At 60.7% G+C, this 22,235-nt stretch overlaps 1 protein-coding gene across 6 annotated transcripts; it reads right to left on the reverse strand.

The window, feature by feature from the left end:
• Positions 1-943: 943 nt before the first annotated feature.
• Positions 944-22,106, reverse strand: EPS8L2 (EPS8 like 2). 6 transcript variants are annotated; one of them, XM_030801557.1, is made up of 21 exons: positions 21,944-22,106; positions 18,786-18,907; positions 18,629-18,684; positions 17,749-17,813; positions 8,442-8,603; positions 7,877-8,026; positions 7,714-7,793; positions 7,433-7,575; positions 7,284-7,354; positions 6,945-7,071; positions 6,696-6,784; positions 6,527-6,601; positions 6,143-6,291; positions 5,887-6,019; positions 5,213-5,325; positions 3,793-3,898; positions 2,772-2,891; positions 2,485-2,557; positions 2,172-2,352; positions 1,905-2,037; positions 944-1,761 (listed from the first exon to the last, which is right to left on the reverse strand). In XM_030801557.1, exons 2-21 carry the CDS (start codon positions 18,827-18,829, stop codon positions 1,681-1,683), a joined length of 2,151 nt encoding a protein of 716 aa, XP_030657417.1. In that variant the 5' UTR covers positions 18,830-18,907; positions 21,944-22,106; the 3' UTR covers positions 944-1,680. The 6 variants fall into 6 exon arrangements, 5 of the variants coding, with proteins under 5 accessions (XP_030657417.1, XP_030657418.1, XP_030657419.1 ...); XM_030801558.1 differs by having other exon boundaries at positions 8,484-8,603; positions 21,944-22,023; XM_030801559.1 differs by lacking the exon at positions 6,527-6,601 and having other exon boundaries at positions 21,944-22,085.
• Positions 22,107-22,235: the final 129 nt, after the last annotated feature.

Genomic DNA, 22,235 nt, shown 5'->3' on the forward strand with positions numbered 1-22,235 from the left:
GCGGGTTGCAGGGAGGAGGGCCAGTGCCCCTGTCCCTCCCCTTTTCCTCTTGGGCCTGACTCTCTCTCTGCCGGGTCCATCTGACAGGGTGGGGGGGGGGCGTCTTCCAGGGGCCTGGAGGAGCGGTGGTGGCCATCAAGCCCAGGTCGTGGCTCAGAGGGCACCAGACACTCCCTGCTGCCCCGACCGGACACTGTGGTTAAGACTTGGCCCAGTGTGGCCTGAACTGTGAGTCAGGGCTTCTGTGGCCTCGTGTCCAGGCCTGGCTGGGTGGTGGACCAGGCAAGGGACATGCGCCCTTCCCCCAGCCCAGCCCCACAGTCGCCCCTGCCCAGGCCAAGACCCCAGGACTGCGTCCCCGGATGCTCCGCACCAGGGTTGGGTTCACAGCTGCTATGGGGACATATGGGTTGTGGGTTGCCCCCTGCCACCAATCCAGGGCGAGGGCACCCCTGGCAGCCACCCACTGCAGCACATGGAGCGGCCGGCAGAGGGCACCAAAGGCCCCTCCAAGGGTGCGGCTCAGGTGGACGCCAGATGGGCGGTCAGGTGCCCCTCCCAGGCAGGGCGCTGAGTGTGGCCTGCTCCCCCTTCCGGGAGCCTCCGTCAGCCTGGGCTAAAATCTCCAAATCCAGTTTTGGCCTTGCCTTCTGACTCACGGCCCTCCCGGGGCCTGCCGACCGTCTGGCTGAGCTGGCTCTGTCCTCACCGCTCCCACTAGGGTTGTGCCCAGGGAAAGCCGGGCTTGGGTGACAGGCTTTGGGCCTTCTGGTTGCCGGGCCTGGGAGGGCCACAGGAAGAGAAGTGGGCAGGGTCCCCTCTGGGCTCAGGGGCAGAGCAGCCTGGCGGATGACCGGTCCTCTGCCCCGCAGTGCTTAGAAAAGGTGCAGTTTCCAGGGCCTCCAGGACCCACTCCCACTCCCAGGGAACTGAGACACACGGCTCCTGGGAGACTTAACTGATTTAATTGCTTAGCCCTGGTGCCTCAGCCACCTCTTATCTGTAGGGTGAGACTCAAGTCCAGGCACCAAGACACACCAGCATCCCCAACACCATGCAGGGATCATTGGCCTGAAACTTGGCCGGAGAAAGCTCCAGTCCTGGGCCTGTGAGGGTGGGTGCTGGGAGTGTCTGAAGCCGGCACGGTGTCCCCTGCATCCTCGGCCCTTGCAGGTGAAGCGTGTGTCATTCCCCCACTTTCCCCGGAATGGCAGCCACGGCCTCCTGCTGGAGCCCCTCCCACGCCCCCCTCAGGGAGCAGAGCCCTGCGTGTGTGTGGGGCTCAGCCTGGAGCTCCAGCCCACCCTGGGGGGTGGATGGATGTAGAAGTGGGTGGGGATGGGGGAGCATCACAGGGGCCAGGACCCCCCAGGTGCACAGGGGAGGCCAGAGAAAGAGGGCCCAGCCCCAGGGAGTTCTGTGGCCTCAGGGGAGGGTGGACAAGGGGCCGGCACCACCAGGCGGCAGGTTTGGCTGAGATTGGTCTTGGTGTGGGCTGGGGCCTTGGGTACTGCTGGGTCTAAGGATGGGCCTTGTGCCTCCGGACAGGGGCAGGAACCCCTAGCCAGCACCACACCCCCTCCATGTCCTTGGTACAAAATACATACACATATAAAAATAATACTCCATGCATTGCAGGTGGGCTTCCCCTCCGCAGGCCCCCGCCCACGGCAGCGGGGCCTAGCTGTCCTCCCCCCTCCTCTGATTCATGGAATGAAACTTGTTCATGAGTTCTTCCAGTTCCGACCCACTTTGCTGCTTCTAGGGAGGAGAAATGGGGGCATCCTCAGCCAAGAGTCCCACGGGTCCGGGTGCCGGCCTCCCCCTTGCTCTGGGACCCCAGGAACCGGCGGGGGCGGGGAGGGGGCAGAAGGGGCGGGGCGCCGGAGTGCAGGCGGGCTCACCTCCAGGAAGGCCTTCTGCACGGTGAGCTGGCTGTACACGCGGACGCCCTCCTCGCCGCACACCTTTTTCAGCTCCTCCTTGTTGAGGGAGAAGAGCTGCGGCCCGGTCAGGATGCCCAGGTTCTCCACGATCCTGGGGGCGGGCGGGTGGGCGTCGGGGGCGTGCTGTGGGCGAGGCTGCCTGGCCCCCACCCCGACCGCTGCGCACCTTCGGCCGCGCCTCCCACCCCTCGCCCGGGCCCCCGCTCATCCCCCGTCTCCGCTCACCGCGGGCTGAAGGCCTTGGCTTCCAGCCAGGCGCGGACCTCGTCGGGACCCGACTCGTAGGTGAGCGGCTGGCTCACGGGCTGGCTGCGCTCCACGCGAAAGTGCCTCTGTGGCTGCGCCCTGATGTTGCTGATTTTCCGGATGAGCTCGTCGTTGACCTCGTCCATGTGCTGCATGAGCTCTGAGGGGGCGCGCGACTCAAGCCCGCCGCTGCCTTGACCCTGCCCCCGCCCCCGCCCCAGGGACCCCCCCATACTTCCTCCCCCAGGTGGCCCTGGGCCCGGGACTCCCGCCACGAAGCAGCAGCTCTCACCGTCTTTGTTCCCCGGGAAGCTTGGGGGCAGCTTGTGGGTCGGGCTGGCGGGGCCCCAGTACTTCTGACCGGCCTGCGGGGGCGGGGGGCGATCAGGCTCCCCACGCCCCGCCCCCGCCTCCCAGCACCTGCCCAGGACCCCCCTACAGCCCCGGCCTGCGGACCAGCCCTTCCCTTCTGCCCAGGGAGCCCTGCACCTACCCCAGCCTCTCCAGCCGCGGGGCTGGCCTTGGGGCGGGGCTAGGCGCAGGCGGGGCTGCGACCCCAGCGACCCCCCGCGGGCTCACCTGCTCGAAGGGGGCGCCGGCGTCCTCGGGCCGCGCCTCGCCTAGGATGTTGCAGGGCACGTACCCCGCCTGGCCGCTGCGGCTGCGCAGCTTCCACCACTGCCGGCCGTCCTCCAGCACCTGCGGGGCGTGCCGTCAGCAACTCCCCACGCCAAGGCTCTGCGGGGCTGGGACCACCCGCTGGCGCCGCTTTACAGAGGTCGGGGAGCGCCCTAGGGTCTGCCGGAGCCCCGCTTCGCTCCATCCTCTCCGCACCCGTTTCCACCCCTCCATCCCTCGCTGGGCTGCTCCTCCCCCACCCTGCCTCAGGGAGTCTGGGAGACCCTCTTTTTTTCCTGTGAGACAGGGTCTCACTCTACCGCCCAGGCTGGAATGCAGTGGTGCAATCACTGCCCACTGCAGCCTCCACCTCCTGGGTTCAGGCGATCCCCCCACCTCAGCCTCCGGAGTAGCTGGGACCATAGGGGCACACCAACACATCCAGCTAATTTTTATATTTTTTTGTAGAGATGGGGTTTCGAGGTGTTGCCCAGGCTTGTCTCGAGCTCGTGGGCTAAAGGGATCCTGTCGCCTTGGCCTCCCAGTGCTGCGGTTACAGGCGTGAGCCGCCGAGCCAAGCTGTGGATGTGGCCCACTCCCCCCTAGCCTGCTCCACTTTCTGTCCCCCAGTGGGTGGCCTGGATTCCGGCTGGCAGATGCAGCCAGTGCAGATGTGGGGGCTCCTGGGTGGGTGTGAATGACAGGCCCCCGCTGGGTCCACGTGGTGCAGATGCTCCCCCCAGCCTGGCACAGGGGTCCCTGCATGCCTTTGGAGATCCCCAAGATGGGAAGGCCCCTCCAACAGGCTGGGGATCCTGATCAGAGCCCAAGGGTGGGGACCCTGGAGAAAGGGGCCGGCAGCTGTGCCCTGTCCTGGCATCACCCAGCCTGGCCCTAGACTGCTCTCCACCTCCCCTGGTAGCCCCTCCCTTGAAGCCCTGCCCTGTTTCCCCCTCTTGGACCCCCTCCTCCAGCCCCTCACCTCTAGGACCTCATCCTTGAGCACCGATAGCTCGTTGGCATTTCGGGCTGTGAAGTCGTACAGGATCTTGACGTACTTGGCCATGGCTGGTGTTGGCTGGTAGCCCCTGTGAGGAACAGGAGGGGCTGAGGCCCAGGCTGGTGGGACCTGGGCAGTGGCTGGGGGGCAGCAGCTTCCCAGGTGCACAACTGGCTGCCTCTTTTCTGCTCTGGAGGTCACCGTGGAGAGAGGCTGCCAGCAGCGTCAGCCCGGAATGGAAACTGTGACAGCCCCAGAGCTTTGGGGCCCTGCGTGAAGGCGGGGCAGGCAGGAGGTGGGCGTGGCGCAGGGGCCTGTGGCACAGCAAGGCTGGCCCATCCCAGGCCACCTGAGGGGTCTCCAGTCCGGCACCCCAGGGGAACCAGAGCCAGGGGCGTTCCTGGGAAACGCCAGGGTCACAGCTCCCCCCAGCTGGCTAATGAAGGCCAGCATGTCTTCAGAGCCATGACCCCTCTGAGGACTGAACACAGCCCAAATGGTCCAGTGGAGGACGGGTCTCAAGCTTCTCTCTGTGGGGTGGGACCTGGCTGAGGGGTCCTGGCTTTGGCATGTAGCAGGCCTGTGGCTGTCACCTGGCCAGACCGTCCGTCCTGGTCAGTGTGGCCCTGGTCATCAGGGCAGCTCCCGTGTCCAGGTGCTCAGGGAAATGAAGGGGCCATGGACTGTCAGGACAGGGCCAGGGTGGACAGACCAGGAGCTGAAGTCAAAGGGTGGAAATATTTTTAAGTGTGGTCCTAGGCCAGGGACCACGGGAGCCAGGCTGACACTGTGGGCAAGGGGAGGCCATGCTTGCTTAGAAGATGGATTTCTGGCCCCCCTTTCCCCCAAAGTTGAATCCTGGGGTGTGGCAGGGTCAGGGGCTTCTCATGTAGATCCTGGACCAGGAATGAGCACAGAAGGGAAGAGGGGAGGCAAGGAAAGACGGGACTCCCCTAGTGCCATGGGCTTGTTCTTTCTCCTCTTTGGAAACGGTTGGGGCTGGGGGTTGGGGGAGGGAGAGGCTTCACTAGCCCAGAACCCCAGTCTCCTCTTTTGGCTCTACCAGAGGTTGGGCCTGAATCAGCCCCAACAGGGTGATAGTGTTTGGTGAAACCACTCAAGTTCAGTGGTTTAGTAAGTTTCTAACCTTGGTTCTAAAACATACATGTGGATGCACAGAAAGAGCTGATATATTAGGGTAGAGAATTTGTGCATGACTTTTGAAATGTTTCCTTTATATGTCATGCAGTTAAAATGAAAACCGCTTCAAATCTGGAAAAGTATTTTAAACCACTTGAACAATGCACTTGCCACCACCTGGTGGCAGCGTACCCATGTTTTTAGAGACTGTAGGTTCTGAAGGGTTTCACTTTCATGCTCCCTCACTTTGAGGGAGGCTTACCTGTGAGTATGTGGGGAGCTGACTGGTGGTAGGGCATCCCCCGGGGGGGTGGGCTCTGAAGTGGGGCTGTGCTTCTGGGAGTTTCGTATGGACTGTCGGCTCACTGGACTCACCTGTGGGGAAGGTGGGCGGCCTGAGTTAGCCATGGGATGGGGCTGGGTCCCAGGACGAGGGGGCATAAGACAGGGGCTGGGCTAATGTCCTGTGACTGATGCACCACTGAGGGTGATGGAGCCTGATGCCCGGTGATGCCAGCATGTGCTGCCTCTCCTGGCAGGGGCTGGGGGCAGCTGAGCTGCAGCTGAAGGGGCGGTGAGTGGAAGTGGGCCCGGGAGGGCAGCTCTGGGGAGGGGTGGTGTTGGGGCTGGGGAGGAGAGCTCTGGGGAGGGGTGGGTGTCGGGGCTGGGGAGGGGAGCTCTGGGGAGGGGTGGGTGTCTGGCTGGGGAGGGGAGCTCTGGGGAGGGGTGGGTGTCGGGGCTGGGGAGGGGAGCTCTGGGGAGGGGTGGGTGTCTGGGGAGGGGAGCTCTGGGGAGGGGTGGTGTTGGGGCTGTGGTGGGGTGAGTGGCTGGGGAGGAGAGCTCTGGGGAGGGGTGGGTGTCAGGGCTGGGGAGGGGAGCTCTGGTGAGGGGAAGTGTTGGGGCTGGGGTGGGAATGGGGGCTGCTGGTGCTCTCACCTCCTCGATGGGGGCAGACGCCAGCCCCTCCACCTCCCACGGGGCCTCCTGCAGCACATCCACGGGAGGCTCCCAGCCGCTGTGGAACTTGGGCACGTACTGGGGCACCTGGGGCTCCCGCGGCCACTCGGAGCTGGGGTGAGAGGTACTGAAGTCAGCCCTGCTCCTCCAGAACTGGCCCACACAGGACCCCTTGCTGGCCCCTATGCAGCTCTGGCCCCCCGTGAAGCCCCAGCACCTCTCCGCCCTGCCCTACCGGGGCCGCATCCAGCTCTCTCCCAGTGACTCCCACAGCGACATCTCCTTAGGGACCAGGTGGCCGCGCAGGAAGTCCACGGCATCTCGGGAGAGCAGTGGGCAGGAGACAGAGCGTGCGATGACTGGGCCACCGCAGGTGTTGACGATCTGGGGCACAGTGAGGTACAGAAGGGACTAAGGCCCACAGACCCTGGCCCAGCAGCCCCCTAGCTCCACAGGCTGGCCCTCAGGAAGGGACTTTGGACCCCAGGGAGAGTGGCCACACAGCATGAACCGGGCTGCCCAAGGCGGGCACCTGCTGCCCCAACCCCGACCCCGGGGAGATGCTCCAGAGGCCTCTGGGCCCCCACCCTGCGCGCCCCTGCCGCCCGGCCCCAGGCACCAGGTCCAGAGGCCCGAAGAGGAAGTGCACAAGCTCCGCGGCGCTGGGGTTCTGGATGTGCTTCTGCAGCTTTGCCTGGGGGTGGGAACAAGTGAGCAGGGGCCGGGGCGGGGCCTCCACCCTCCCCTCAGCACAGATGGCGGGGCGGGGCTGGGGCCACCAGACTCACCAGCAAGTTAATCGCCAGCTTGATTTTCTGGAAGCAGTCGATGAACTCGCCCTCAGAGGGGGGCCGTGCCCGCAGTGTGAGGACGCCCTCTGGCATGGGAGGCACCGTGTGAGCCGGGCTGGCCCTGGTCTCCCCAGCCCTTGCGCCTTCTGTCCCATGCAGCCCATCTGTGTGGGCTGGACCTTCCCCCACATCCATGAGTAGCCCGCATGGATGTCCCTGGCCCTGTCCCCGTCCCGTCCCCTGCACCTGCTGGCCCCTTTTTGCCCTTCTTCTTTCCCTTCTTCCGCTGGTTCAGCTGCTTGAAAGCCTCGGCCGCCTTCTGCAGCCGGTCCACAAACCACTCGATGTCGTCCAGGGTGCAGTTGAGGATTTGCTGGGGTCAGAGGGGGTCAGGGGTCAGCCTCAGACACTCTCCACCGACCCGCCCTGCTGCAGAGACAGCCCCACAGATGATGGGAGGAGCTGGGCCCCACACCTTCAGAGGGGCAGCCACAGGCTGGGGACTGGACGGAGGGACAGCAAGGACCAGTGTCCACTGCTGGGGGTGGGGAAGGGAGGGCCCACCTGCCAGGCCCGGGCACCCACCGTCTCCTTCTCTATCTTCTGAGCCAGCACGGCCCGCGGCTCCTCCTCCTGCGACTCCCGACGGCGGAAACCTGATGGGGGACACGGCGGCTGCTCACCGAGCCCCCTACAACGAGCCCTGTGGAGCCCCCTCCAGCCCCTCGGTCTACCTGGCTCGCTGAGTGGCACCTGCGGGCCCACGCGATTCTTGGCCTGCGGGGAGTCCCTGCCGCGGTGCTGGAAGGGGATGGGCGCCGGGCCCTGGGGAGGGGGCAGGATGGACTGCCGCTGCCGAATCTTCTCCTGGTGTCCCCTGGAGGGCGAGGGGGTCCTGCTCAGCCCCGCCGGGAACACACCTGACTCTCCCTCCCTGCCCGGCTCCTCCCCTCCCCTCCCCTCCCGGCTCCTCCCCTCCCCGCCCCCTGCGACCCCGCTCCGCCGGCTGCCCTACTTCAGGGTCTGCGGCCGCATCTTCTTGCCCAGCCGGCAGTCGGCCAACGCGCTCTCGATGTCCTCGTGCACCAGCTCTGCCTGGGAAAGCGGGCGTCAGGCGGCCAGGAGGGCGGGGCGCGGCGCTGCGGAGCCTCACCCAGCCCCGCCCGGCACCGCCTCACCTCCACCTCATCGCAGTGGAAGAAGTGGACATCAGGCTTGCTCTGCTCGGAGTCCTGGCACACGAGCAGCAGCACAGACGGGTAGCGCAGCTGGTTCAGGACCGTCTGGCTGCGCTGCACGGTGGGCAGCGGGAAGTTTTCCAGCTCCTCCTGCGGGGCACATCGCGCGGACACGACTCGCACCCGGGGTCTCGGCACTCCGGCAGGGAGTAGCCGGAGCTATGGGCACCCGCGAGGCACTGGCAGGGAGTGGCTGGAGCTGTGGACACGCCTGGAGTACAGGCCCCTCTGGCGCCGCTGGGGAATGGGCTCCCGAAGATAAGGACTAGCCCCCAGACAACCCCGCAGCTGTACAGCAAGGCTGACCCCGGCTTCCAAACTTCCCTGGACTCTCAGCTCTATGCGGCCCTCTCTGCCCACCCTCGTCCCATCCTCTTCCAGGGACCAGAATGATGGGGCATGGCCGGCCCTGCAGAGGGGACCGGCCGCACATCTGGGCTGCAGCCGGTGGCTGCCACCGCCTTTACCCACTGTGCTCCCTGTCCCCCGCGGCGCTGGGCCCCACCTGAGACTCGATGTCCAGCAGCCGCAGCGACTGGTCGTTCACCTGCAGCAGCATCTCCTGGGTCCAGATCTTCTCCTTGGAGCTCAGCTGCACCAGCTTCCGGATGGCGTCGTCCACAGACGTGATGGCTTCACTCTTGTCCATGATGAATGTGGCCAGGTGCTGGGGGTGGGTGGGCGGTCACTGCTGGGCAGAGCCCTCCTTGTGTTGAAAGCCCAGTCCCCAGGGACCACAGCCTGAAGGGCTGAGGGGCCACAGCCAACCCTGGGTAGGGGGCTAGAACGGGGATCGGCCCCGCCTTTGGTGGGGGGAGTCTATTCTGCCTTGGCAGGCATCTGTAGGGGCCATGCTTGTATCCTGAAAATATCCTCAAAAGATTTCCAGCTGCTGCCCGGCCCCGCGCCACCGTCCTCACCCGCCCACCTCCTGGTGCAGGCTCAGCACCCGCCCACTGCACTGGCTGCGCCAGCCTCCCTAGCTCTCTTCCTTCTCAGATGTCCTCTCTGTGGCCACCTGGCTACAATGCCAGCCGTCACCCCATCCTGACCTGCCCTAATTCCCTGAATCAGACCCAACGTTGCGCTGCACGTGGCGTGCTGTGTGTCCAGCGTGCTCGCTACTCCAAGGCACCGTTCCGGTTGCCACTTGCTAAGCTGTGTCCCCAGGTCCAGGGCAAAGCCTGGTGCACAGAGGACCCTTGACAAGTGTGTGCGGGATGCGCCCATCCCTGGGGATCTGCGGCCAGCCTGGCCCCGGCCCTGTGCCCTCCACTTCTCCTCTTTCCAGGCCTGGCCCAGGCCCCCTCCTCCAGCCAAGCCGCCCTGTTCGCTAAGTAAAACCCTCCCACGAAGGGTTGGCCGTTCGGTGCACAATGCTGGCACAGCTGGATAAACACTAACTTGAACTACGGGACAGTGAAAGACAACCACAAAACGCAAAACATAAAAGTTTGTGTGGCCGGGTGCAGTGGCTCACATCTGTCATCACAGCACTGTGGGAGGCCGAGGCGGGTGGATCACCTGAGGTCAGGAGTTCGAGACCAGCCTAGCCAACATGGTGAAACCCTGTCTCTACTAAAAATACAAAAAATTAGCCAGGCATTGTGGCGGGTGCCCATAATCCCAGCTACTCGGGAAGCTGAGGTGGGAGAATCACTTGAACCCAGGAGGCAGAGGTTACAGTGAGCCAAGATTGCACCACTGCACTCCAGGCTGGGCAACAGAGCAAGACTCTGTCTCAAAAAAAAAAAAAGGTCAGGCACGGTGGTTCACGCCTGTAATCCCACACTTTGGGAGGCCGAGGCAGGCAGATCACAAGGTCAGGACATCGAGACCATCCTGGCTAACACAGTGAAACCCCGTCTCTACTAAAAATACAAAAAATTAGCTGGGCGTGATGGCAGGCGCCTGTAGGCCCAGCTACTCGGGAGGCTGAGGCAGGAGAATGGCGTGAATCCAGGAGGCGGAGCTTGCAGTGAGCCGAGATCGTGCCACTGCACTGCAGCCTGGGCGACAGAGTGAGACTCCATCTCAAAAAAAAAAAAAAATTAAATTAAAAAATTAGCCAGGTGTGGTGGTACACGCCTGTCGTCCCAGCTACTTGGGAGGCTGAAGTGGGAGGATTGCTTGAGCCCAGGAGGTCAAAGCTGCAGTGAACCATGTTCATGCCACTGCACTTAGCCTAGGCAACAGAGAGAGACCCCGTCTCAAACTAAAAAAAAAAAAAAAAAATTAAAAAATTATTCAGAAACTCAAAGAAAAAATTGTAAGCAAACCCACTGAACAAAAGAATTACAATTTGAAACTCTGAGCCTCTTTTATTTTAGTGTTTTGTCGGTTTGGCGGGGCTTTTTTTTTTTTTTTTTTTGAGACGGAGTCTCGCTCTGTCACCCAGGCTGGAGTGCAGTGGTGCTATCTCGGCTCACTGCAAGCTCCGCCTCCGGGTTCACGCCATTCTCCTGCCTCAGCCTCTCCGAGTAGCTGGGACTACAGGCTCCGGCCACCACTCCCGGCTAACTTTTTTTTTTTTTTTTTTTTTTTTTTTTTTTTTTAGTAGAGGCGGGGTTTCACCGTGGTCTCAATCTCCTGACCTCGTGATCCGCCCGCCTGGGCCTCCCAAAGTGCTGGGATTACAAGCGTGAGCCACCGCACCCGGCCTGGTTTTTTTTGTTTGTTTTTATTTTGTTTTTGAGACAGTCTCGCTCTGTCACCCAGGCTGGAATGCGGTGGCGTGATCTTGGCTCACTGCAAGCTCCGCCTCCCGGGTTCAAGTGATACTCCTGCTTCAGCTTCCCGAGTAGCTGGGATTATTGGCACCCACCACCATGCCCGACTAATTTTTGTATTTTTAGTAGAGACAAGGTTTCTCCATGTTGGCCAGAATGGTCTCAAACTACTGACTTCAGGTTATCTGCCTGCCTCAGCCTCCCAAAGTGCTGGGATTACAGGCGTGAGCCACCGCACCCAGCCTCTGTTTGGTTTTTGGTTAACTTTTTTTTTTCTTTTTTTTGAAATGGAGTCTCACTCCGCTGCCCAGGCTGGAGTGCAGTGGCACAATCTCGGCTCACTGCAAGCTCTGCCTCCCGGGTTCATGCCATTCTCCTGCCTCAGCCTCCCGAGTAGCTGGGACTACAGGCGCCTGCCACCACGCCTGGCTAATTTTTTGTATTTTTAGTAGAGACGGGGTTTCACCATATTAGCCAGGATGGTCTCGATGTCCTGACCTCGTGATCCGCCCGCCTTGGCCTCTCAAAGTGCTGGGGTTACAGACGTGAGCCACTGCGCCCGGCCTATTTATTTTTTCTAGAGACAAGGGCTTGCTATGTTGCCCAGGCTGGTCTTGAACTCCTGGGCTGAAGCGATCCTCCTGCCTGTGCCTCCCAACGTGCTGGGATTATAGGCATGACCCACCTTGCCCAGCCAGGAATTGTATTTTTTTTTACCTATTCTATTGCCCAATACTAATAGTCATTGTGGGTTATACTTATGGGTTAGGATGTGGAGAAAGGGTGCCCTCATCCAGCACCTGCCCAGCCTCTCTGGGGAGAGGCCAGTGGCACCTCTAAAGCTGCACACACCATCCCCTCCCAATTCTACTACAGGTAATCTGCATACGTGCAAAATGTGGCATCGGTACCAGGTTGCTCAATGCAGAACTATTTGTAATAATAAAGACTGGACCCAGCCTACATGTCCATCAACAGGTTAAAGAAGTGGGCAGGTTCAACAGGTTACAGTGGGCACAGGGCCGGGCACGGTGGCTCATGCCTGTAATCCCAGCACTTTGGGAGGCCAAGGCCGATGGATCACAAGGTCAGGAGTTCGAGACCAGCACTGACCAATACGGTGAAACCCTGTCTCTACTAAAAATAAAAAATTAGCCCAGCGTGGTGGCGGGCGCCTGTAACCCCAGCTACTCAGGAGGCTGAGTTAAGAGAATCGCTTGAACCCGGAAGGTAGAGATTGCAGTGAGCCGAGATCGTGCCATTGCATTCCAGCCTGGGCGACAGAGTCAGACTCTGTCTCAAAAAAAATAAAATAATAAGTGGGCGGAAACACGCAAGGGACTATGAGGCTGCTCATCTCTCTGCGAGAGGCAGAGTAAAGCCTGAAACACACAATACAACCAAACAAGAAAAACCAGGCTGCTGGGCCACAGAACAAGTCTCAGTAACTCTCCAGTGACTGCAACAAAATACGTTTTCTGATCATAACAGAATTAAGGTAGAAACCCCCAATAAAAAGAAAACCAGAAAATCCCCAAATGTTTAGAAATAAAGCAACATATTTCTGAATAACCCATGCATCAAAGATGAAGTCACAAGAAAACTAGAAAGCATTCTGAACATACATATCACAATTTGTGGAATACAACTAAACCAGTGCTGCGAGGGGAATGTAGAGCTTTCCATGAATATCTTAGAAAAAAAGAAAAGACTTAAGATCAATAATCTGGCTGGGCACGGTGGCTCATGCCTGTAATCCCAGCACTTTGGGAGGCCAAGGAGGGCGGATCACTTGAGATCAGGAGTTTGAGACCAGCCTGGCCAACATGGCAAAACTCTTGTCTATACTGAAAATACAAAAATTATCCCAGAACTTTGGGAGGCTGAGGCGGGCAGATCACAAGGTCAGATCGAGACCATCCTGGCTAACACGGTGAAACCTATCTCTACTAAAAATACAAAAAATTAGCCGGGTGGGGTGGCGTGCGCCTGTAGTCCCAGCTACTCAGGAGGCTGAGGCGGGAGAATGGCATGAACCCAGGAGGCAGAGCTTGCAGTGAGCCGAGATGGTGCCACTCTACTCCAGCCTGGGTGACAGAGCGAGACTCTGTCTCAAAAAAAAAAAAACAAACAAAAAAAAACCACCACACAAAAATTAGCCAGGCATGGTGGTGCATGCCTGTAACCTCAGCTACTTGGGAGGCTGAGGCAGGAGAATCACTTGAACCCAGGAGGCAGAGGTTGCAGTGAGCTGAGATTGCACCAGTGCACTCCAGCCTGGGCGACAGAGCAAGACTCTATCTCAGAAAAAAAAAAAAAAAGATAAATAATCTAAGGTTTCACCTTAAGCAGGTAGGAAAAGTGAATCAACACCAGGCACGGTGGCTCACGCCTGGAATCCCAGCACTTTGGGAGGCCGAGGCAGGCGGATCACGAGGTCATGAGATCGAGACCATCCTGGCTAACACGGTGAAACCCCATCTCTACTAAAAATACAAAAAATTAGCCGGGTATGGTGGCAGGCGCCTGTAGTCCCAGCTACTCAGGAGGCTGAGGCAGGAGAATGGCATGAACCCAGGAAGCGGAGCTTGCAGTGAGTTGAGATCATGCCACTGCACTCCAGCCTGGGTGACAGAGGGAGACTCCATCTCAAAAAAAAAAAAAAAAGAAAAAAGAAAAAAGAAAAAGTGAATCAAATAAAACCCATGGTAAGTGGAAGGTAGAAGATTAAGAGGAGGTCAATGCACTTTACACAGACTATCAACAGAGACAAATCAACAGAGCCCAAAGTTAGTTATGAGAAGGTTAAAAAATTACAGACCAGTACCTCTAATGGACATCAACGCAAAACATCCCTAACAACAATATTACCACATCAGTCCCTCAACACAGGAAAAAGGATCACACACTTGGAATAAATGATTAGGCTGGTTCAACATTCAGAACAGTCAATCACTGTGGTCCAGTACATTGAGACTCTGTCTCAAAAAAAAAAAAAATAAAATAAAATAAATAAAATCAATAAAATAAAATAATGAAATGAAATGAAATATGAAATGAAATGAAATGAAATGGATCCTGGCCCTAAACGCAAAAGCCTACACAGTGAAGCATCCAAAAGAAAACACAGGAACTGGCCGGGCACGGCTGCTCACGCCTGTAAACCCAGCACTTTGGGAGGCTAAGGCTGGTGGATCACCTGAGATCAGGAGTTTGAGACCAGCCCTGCCAACATGGTGAAACGCTGTCTCTGCTGAAAATACAAAAAATGAGCCGGGCATGGTGGTGGGCTCCTGTAATCCCAGATACTCAGGAGGCTGAGGCAGGAGAATTGCTTGAACCCAGGAGGTGGAGGTTGCAGCGAACCAAGATCGCGCCACTGCATTCCAGCCTGGGCGACACAGCAAAACTCCATCTCAAAAAAAAAAAAAAAGAAGAAGAAGAAAACACAGGAGCTTGCACAATGAATTCCTAATTTACAAAAAATGAAAGAAAACACAGAAGAAATCTCCAGAAATTTGGTCAAGGGATGACTTCTTAGGATACCAAAAACCCTAAGCCATAAAAGAAAAACACACACGAATGGATATCATAAAAATTAATTTCCACTTATCAAACCACAGTGATGGAGGCCGGACGCAGTGACTCAGTCCATCATCCTAGCACTGTGGGAGGCAGGTGGATCACCTGAGGTCAGGCGTTGGGGACCAGCCTGGCCAACATGGTGAAACCCCATCTCTACTAAAAATACAAAAATTAGGCCAGGCGCGGTGGCTCACACCTGTAATTCCACCACTTTGGGAGGCTGAGGTGGGTGGATCACTCGAGGTCGGGAGTTCGAGACCAGCCTGGACAACATGGTGAAACCCCATCTCTGCTAAAGATATAAAAAATTAGCTGGGCGTGGTGGTGCGTGCCTGTAATCCCAGGTACTGGGGAGGCTGAGGCAGGAGAATCGCTTGAACCCTTGGGGCGGAGATTGCAGTGAACCAAGATCACGCCACTGCACTCCAGCCTGGGTGACAGAGCGAGACTCTGTCTCAAACACACAAACAAACAGAAACTGTGGTGATGAAGGCAGGCAGGTGTTGCCAGAGGTTGGGGGTGGCCACCAAGGTCGGGGATTCACAGGTTCGGAGTGATGGGGCTGATGGGTCTGACTGTGGTGGTAACAGAACCACACCCCCACATACACATGGCTTTTACTGTGTGATAATTTAGAAAAAAGCAAACCACGGACCCGGGCTCAGGTGCCCCCCTCCACTGTCAGGGCAGATCTGATCCGGCCTCCACCTGGCTGGAGAGACTTCCCACCAGACTCTCACCCTCTCTCTGGTCCCCAGTGTCCTCATCTGGGAGAGGCAGGAAAGCCCCAGCCACCCTCCACTCCTCACTCTGTTGGCCTCTGGGCAGACTGGAAAGGCTCCTGCTGGCTGGGGGCCGGGCCAGGCCAGCTGGGGCCAAAGTCCAGGAGCCAGGCTGAGAGGCTCCAGCCTCCTCCCCAAGAGGGCAGAGTCCCTGAGAAAGGTGGTGGAGCTGCCCAGGAAGAGGGGACTAAAGAGAACTCGGCCACCGCTCCGTGCCTTCCCCTGGACAGTGAGCTGGCTGAAGTCACCAGCCTGGCTGTATGCAGGGTCTAGCTGCCCAGGCTGCGGGGAGGGCCCTGGTCACCCAAAACAGCCCAATTCAAGAGCTCAGGGACTTCTGATGGCTCTTTGGACCCATTGTACAGATGAGGAAACTGAGGCTCAAAGAATAGTGACCTGTCTCACCTCTGCAGGTGTGGAGGACAGCAAGGGGGAACCAGGGTGCACCGTGGGACCCCAGCCAGGGCTGTTTGTGGCAGAAAGGCCTGGCCCTGCAGGAGGACCCAGCTCCAGGCTCGCTTACCCTCCCTCCTTTTCCCAGTCCTGTAGGCTCAGACCACAACCAGGACCCCAGCTCGTACCCAGGCTCAGACCACAACCGGGACCCGGCAGCACCCAGGCCGGCCACCAGGACCCCGGCTCGTACCCAGGCTCGGACCACAACCGGGACCCCGGCTCGTACCCAGGCTCGGACCACAACCGGGACCCCGGCTCATACCCAGGCGCAGGGGCCTTTTTTTTTTTTTGAGACAGAGTCTCGCCCTGTCCCCTAGGCTGGAGTACACTGGCGCGATCTCGGCTCACTGCAACCTACACCTCCCAGGTTCTAGGCATTCTCCTGTCTCAGCTTTCCAAGTAGCTGGGATTACAGGCTCCCACCACCACGTCCAGCTAAGTTTTGTATTTTTAGTAGAGATGGGGCTTCACCATGTTGGTCAGGCTGGTCTCGAACTCCTGACATCAGGTGATCCACCCGCCTCGGCCTCCCAAAGTGCTGGGATTACAGGTATGAGCCACCGCGCCTGGCCTCCCCCCTTTTTTTTTTCTCTTTTTTGGGATGGTGTCTCGCTCTGTCGCCCACGCTGGAGTGCAGTGGTGCGATCTCGGCTCACTGCAACCTCCGCCTCCCAGGTTCAAGTGATTCTCCTGCCTCAGCCTCCCGAGTAGCTAGGATTACAGGTATGCACCATGACACCTGGCTAATTTTGTATTTTCAGTAGAGATGGGGTTTTGCCATGTTGGCCAGGCTGGTCTCGAACTTCTAACTCTAACCTCAAGTGATCCACCCACCTCAGCCTCCCAAAGTGCTGGGATTACAGGCGTGAGCCACCGCGCCTGGCCTAAGACTTTGTTGCCCAGGCTGCTGGACAGCCGTGGTGGGATCCTAGCTTGAACTCCTGGGCTCAAGCAATCCTCCTGCCTGAGCCTCCCAAGTAGCTGGACTACAAGCTCACACTACCAGGCCTGGCTAGGAGGTGGGAGGATTGCTCGAGCCTAGGAGTTTGAGACCAGCCTGGGCAACATAGGAAGACTTCCATCTCCACAAAAAAATAAAATAATTAGACGGGCATGGTGGTGCCCGCCTGTAGGCCCAGCTACTGGGGAGGCTGAGGTGAGGGGGTCACTTGAGTCCGGGAGGCAGAGGCTGTAGTGAGTCAAGATCACGCCACTGCACTCCAGCCTGGGCACCTGGGTGACAGAGCTAGACCCTGTCTCAAAACGAAAGAGAGAAAAGAGAGAGAGAGAAAGAAAGGAAGAAAGACACACACACGCACTCACACACACACACGCACACAAAACCCCCAAAAAACATATTTCCTGAGTTCTCCGTGTCAATGAAACCGACCTAGGAGAATAGAAAAGCCGTCAGGCCTGGCGGCTGGTCCGGCGTGCAGGCAGCCCAGTCTGAGCCCTGAGAAGCAGCCCGGGCCTCCCTGAAGCCTCCATCAAGGGCGTCTTTGTTCTGCCTGCTCCCTCCCGATCCAGTTCCTTGTTTTGGGGCCAGGATGATCATTTCCTCCAGGGGCTCTTCCCATCCAGGGCTGTGCAGCAGCCACAGTGTTTTCCCAGCACACCCTGGGCTGCCTCACCCCCCAGACCGCGAGTTCCCAGGACTGGAACCAGAGGGGCGCTTTCCCCCACCCCGTGGCTGAGCCCGGGACAGTGCGGCAGTTCTGGCTCTGGCCTTCCCCGGCCCCTGCGGGTGTCAGAACCTGGGCTGACCACTCTCCCTGGAGCAAGCTCGCCTGCCCCTTCCTTCCTCCCTTCCTCCCTGCCTCCCTCCCTTCCTTCCTCCCTTCCCTTTCTTTCTTCCTTCCTTCCTTCCTTCCTTCCTTCCTTCCTTCCTTCCTTCCTTCCTTCCTTCCTTCCTTTCCCTCCCTCCCTCCCTCCCTTCCTTCCCTCCCTCCCTCTCTCTCTCTTTCTCTCTCTCTCTCTCTCTCTTTCGTTTTGACACAGGGTCTAGCTCTGTCACCCAGGTACCCAGGCTGGAGTGCAGTGGCGCGATCTTGGCCCACTACAGCCTCCGCCTCCCGGGCTCAAGTGACCCCCTCGCCTCAGCCTCCCCAGTAGCTGGGCCTACAGGCGGGCACCACCATGCCCGTCTAATTATTTTATTTTTTGTGGAGACGAGAGCATGAGGACAGCCATGTCCTGAGGGTGCTACCTGGGGGCGGGGCCTACCTGGGGGCGGGGCCTACCTGGGGCGGGGCCTTACCTGGACGTGGTACTGCGAGGTCTCGTGCATGATGACGTTGGAGTTGGAATACTTCTTCCTCTGCTCTGAACCGGGAGACACCAGTCACTCCCCCGATGGGCGGGACCCACAGCCTCCCGTCCAGGTGGGACTGGACCCACAAGGGAAGGTGGAGTCAAGCGGAGGGAGGCTGCTCTGTGGACCTCTTGGCCACCAGGAAGGATGTGGGTGTGAAATCAGGACCTGCAGGAAGCCCCCTCCCTCCCTCCAGGGAAGCCCCCTTGGAGAAGGACGCAGCTCGGAGAAGGCGACGAGCTTGCTCAGAGTGGGGACCGGGAGCCTGTGCCGGGCGGGTTCCTGTCCCGGAGGTTGAGGGAACAGAAAGGGGGTCCCACTCTGGACAGCCAGGTTTCTTCCCACTCTGAGAGCTGCCAGCTTCACTCTCCCTGCCCTCCCAGGGCTTCTCGCTTTCCAGACTAGGCACCTTGTCCAAAGACGTAAGCGAAGGGTGCATCTAGCTAGGGAGAGGGCAGGGTCGTCTCTGGGGAAGGGCGGCGGGGGGAAGTGGGGGCTGGCCAGGCCCCCCTCCTGGAGCAGACACCTGGCGGCTCATCCTGCCTGAATCCCCCTGTGATCAGGTTGCAGCAAGAAGTGCAGCGGAATCAATATTGATGCTCCCTGAATTATTAGTAAAGGCCTCTCCCCTTACGGGTGTGGGGGAGGGGATCCAGTGGCCATGAGCTTTCGGAAGGTTGATTAGGGTCCAGAGGCCTCCCTGGGCACCCAGGGATCCCCTGGGCCAGGCCAGGCACAGCTGTGGGGCACGAGCGGCTGGCCCTCGCCTGGATGCAGTGCTCATTTCTCCCCTGTGACGTCCAGCCAGTTCTCAAACCTCACTCACCAAACAGGTCCTTGGGGCTCATCTTGGCCACACCGTCGGACCGGCCCAGGCTGCCGCTGCAGGGGAGGGGCTGTCAGGGCAGGGCCGAACTGCACCCCTCCCTGGGGACTGTTTGGAGGGTGAGGGTGGGGTATTCGGGATGGGTGTGGGGGCTCACTTGGTGGCACCCGGGCAGCAGCTCATGGCCCCGGACTGGCTCATGGTGTCCTGGGTGGCGGCCAGCGGGAGAAGGGCAGACCTCAGTGTGGCCCCGGTCTGAGGCCAGTGCCTGTCCCACACCTGGGTGGACAGAGGGGCTGCGCTGACACTTCCTCCGGCCTGGCTGGTTCCTCCTTTCCTTCCCTGGGCCAGAGCCCTGACTGGCCTGGCCTGGGCGGGGGTCCCTTGGGAGGCAGAGCCCCTGCCCGAAATCCCAGTTGGCCCCACGTCCCAGTTGGCAGTCGATCAGCCTCGTCATGCCCCAGACCCTAGGTGCTCCACAGGGACCCCCAGAGGTTGACTGGGAGGCTCTGACAAGAGCCCTGGGGGGAGAAGGCGCCTTCCAAGCCGGGCAGCATTGAGTTTAAGGCCCTGGTGCTGGGGGCGGGGGGTTGGGATGGGTAAGGGGAGGGGGACGAGGTGGGGGTGTGGTGGGGGTTAGGGGAGGGCGGGTGGGAGCTGCAGAACGGCAGAAGAGGTGAGGCTGGAGCTGGGGGTAGGTCCTGAAGTCCAGAGGGAGCCCGGCTCTAGCCGCCACTCCTGCCCCACCCTAGGCCTGCACCCCAAGGGGCTCCTGCACCCGCATGTGGACTTGCCACCCACGCATGCCACCTCTGTCCAGGCCCCAGCAAAGAGGCCGGCCCTTGGCTCTTTCTTGGGCCTGGGAGACCTGGCAGGGGAGAGGCTGCGCAGGCAGGAAACTTTGGGGTCCCTGGGGTGCGGTGTTTCCTCACCCCGAGGGCAGGGATGTGGCCAGGTGGCCAGCGCAGAACCCTTGGCAGCAGCCAAGCCCAGGGGAGGGACTGGAGGGCAGATGTGGTGGGGGCTGAGACTGGGAGCCAGTCCAGTGGCCCCAACGCACAGTATCACTGCCCTCCAACGAGGTAGGGTGGCTGTGGGGCAGGCAGCTTGGGGCCCCAACACACAGTATCACTCCCCTCCAACGAGGTAGGGTGGCTACAGGGCAGGCAACTTGGCACCTCTGGCCTCCCCAGGGGCAGAATCCCCAGAGCCTGTCTCTGGGTTCCTAGCGCTGACCTCTCCCCCGAGCATTTTGGGGAAACTAAGGCCCAGCTGCCGGGGCAGGCAGGTGGGTCTGATTTGGGCTGGACCCTAGGGACTTTCTGGGGGGATGGACAGAGCCTGATGGCCCTGAACCAGGCTGACTTGTCCCAAGGGGACTATGCCCTGTGGGGACCTGGCTGTTCCGTGGCTCTGTGGTCAGCTCCCCACAGGTCCACACCATCCGCCTCCTGCCAGGGCCACAGGGCCGTCCCCTGTGGCTTCAGAGTTTGGGTCTGCCAGGGTGGGGGTCACCAGCCACCGCTGTTGGTATGGAGGGTCAAGGGAGTGGCCCGGAGCACCTGGGACTTTCTGGTTTGACCAGGTCTGGCCTAGTGGGAGGGTCTGGGAGGCCCAGGGGCACTGCCTCTGACACGAGGGGCTGGGTGCACCAAGGGGGCATGGCCACTTCCTCCATCCATCTATCCGTGGAGAATGTCTGGAATGTTCACAGGCTCAGTGGCGAGCCTGAGTGTTTGCTTAATGGGATTCCTGGCGGGCTCCACCAAGGGCGCCAGGCACGTGTGTTCAGGCACACACCTGGGTGAGACACCAACGCACCCCTGCAGACTCAGGCCTGCGGGCACGCAAACACGGAGGGCCGTGACACGCGACCCCCCGGGGAAGGACAGGTTCCTGGCCTTCGGTTGCCTGCAGGGCATGGGGGACCTCAGGCCCAGGCAGGGCCGGGCAGCAGTGGGGTGGGTCCAGGTGTGGTGTCTGGGTCTGAAACACCTGGGTATGGGGCTGCCTCCTGACCTGTGGGAGCCCCGCCCCCCTGGGGAGGCTTCTTTGGCCCACTGGGGGCGGGGACGAAGCCGTGGAGGCCCAGGCTGCACTTTGTACTATGGTCATTTTCCCGGTGTGAAGTGAGGCAGAGCGGGGTGTCCGGTCAGTTGGGCTGTGGAGGGGAGGAGGTCCCAGCAGGGCAGGAGGGTAGAGGGACGGGCTCCAAGTTCAAATTCCAGCTCCACATGCTGAGTGACCTTGGGGAGGGGTCAGCTGAGTCACAGGGGCTCCACGCTGTCCTCATGGGCACGGGGTGGGGCCCTGGAATGGGGGGCCCTCAGGCCCTGGCCGTGTCCTGGTTTGGAAGCTATGGCTTGAGGGAGGAAGGGATAGACTGGGGACACTGAGGGTGGGAAAGGAGACCAAGGCAGGCGGAGAAGGCCCGGTGGGAGCGCTGTGCCAACAAGGCCAGGGTGCTAAGCAGGCCCAGGAGAGGCTGGGACCGAGGAGGGGCCGCCGCCAGCTGGGTCTGCCTCCCAGCACAGCCGCCCCGGGACTGGGCACGGGGTGGGTGGGGGCAGAGGTGCAGGCATGCCCGGCCCTGCCTCCCGCTCCCCTGCCACCAGGGACACCCCACAGCAAGGGGCAATGCCAGGCGGCTGGACCCAGGGACCAGGAATCTAGGATGGCTGAAGTTCGCATGCCCACAGGCTCCTGCCAGCCCACCTTCCTGCCTCGCCTGGCAAGGCCTCTGCAGCCCCTGTCCCAGCCTCCCCTCCTCCCTGAAACTCCCACCCCCAACCCTGACCTGGAGACTGACCCAGCTGGTGTTTCCCGGCCACTGGTTTCCTTCTGGGCTCCGACACCCAGGAAGTGCCTCCTGGCTCCGGCCCACAGGGAGTGGGTGTGCAGTGCTACCTCCACGGTCAGGCCCTCGGGAGGGTCCTGCTGCCCACAGAACCGGGAGAAGCCTCCCTACCACCAGCGCTCTCCGGACGCAGGAATTGCTCCTACCAAGCCCCAGAGCTGGGAGTGGGCAGGACGGGGCAGGTGAGTCACCCATCGCTGGCTTAAAAATATCCTTGCTCACTGGCCGCCGCCCAGGACCGACGGGGACAGGCCGGGCTGCAGCAGGACCCATCCAGGAGAGGTGGGGACTCGGCCAGGCCCCCAGCCCCTTGCCCCGCGCCCAGCCGCTCTCCAAGTGCCCCGCGCCCTGTGACGCCGCGTTTGTCCCGGTGTCCTGAACCAGAAGCCCCGCGTCCCATCGTCATCGGGTAAACTGAGGCCCAGGCGGGCGCGCTCCCCCGTGTCCGCAGTGCTCACCTGCCTCCGGTGCCCCGCGCTCGGCCTGTCCCCTCGGCGCTCGCCCGTGCGTCCGTCTGTTCGCGCCTCGGCCGCGGCGCCAGTTCTCCCGCGGGCGGGTGGGACGCTCGGCGGGGCCGGGCCGGGGCGGGGCCGGGAGAGGAGGAACCTGAGCGACAGGTTGCGGAGTCACCGGAGAGCGGGCGGGCCCGCGGGGGAGGAGGGCGTGGGATGGAGGCGCCCCCGCCGGCCTCGGACCCAGCTCCGCCCCGCCCCCGGCCCCGCCTGGGCTCCAGCCGCAGCCCTCCTCGTC

The sequence above is a fragment of the Nomascus leucogenys genome, chromosome 21 (genome assembly GCF_006542625.1).
Source record: "Nomascus leucogenys isolate Asia chromosome 21, Asia_NLE_v1, whole genome shotgun sequence".
Taxonomy (NCBI): domain Eukaryota; kingdom Metazoa; phylum Chordata; class Mammalia; order Primates; family Hylobatidae; genus Nomascus; species Nomascus leucogenys.

Excerpts from the sequence above, each read along its gene's own strand:
- EPS8L2 (XM_030801557.1), bottom strand. The coding sequence starts at position 18,829 with ATGAGCCAGTCCGGGGCCATGAGCTGCTGCCCGGGTGCCACCAA. Across the intron at positions 6,020-6,142 it reads GAGAGCTGGATGCGGCCCCG|CTCCGAGTGGCCGCGGGAGC; the intron begins GTAGGGCAGGGC and ends CTCTCACCCCAG. Across the intron at positions 2,558-2,771 it reads CCGGCGCCCCCTTCGAGCAG|GCCGGTCAGAAGTACTGGGG; the intron begins GTGAGCCCGCGG and ends CCGCCCCCGCAG.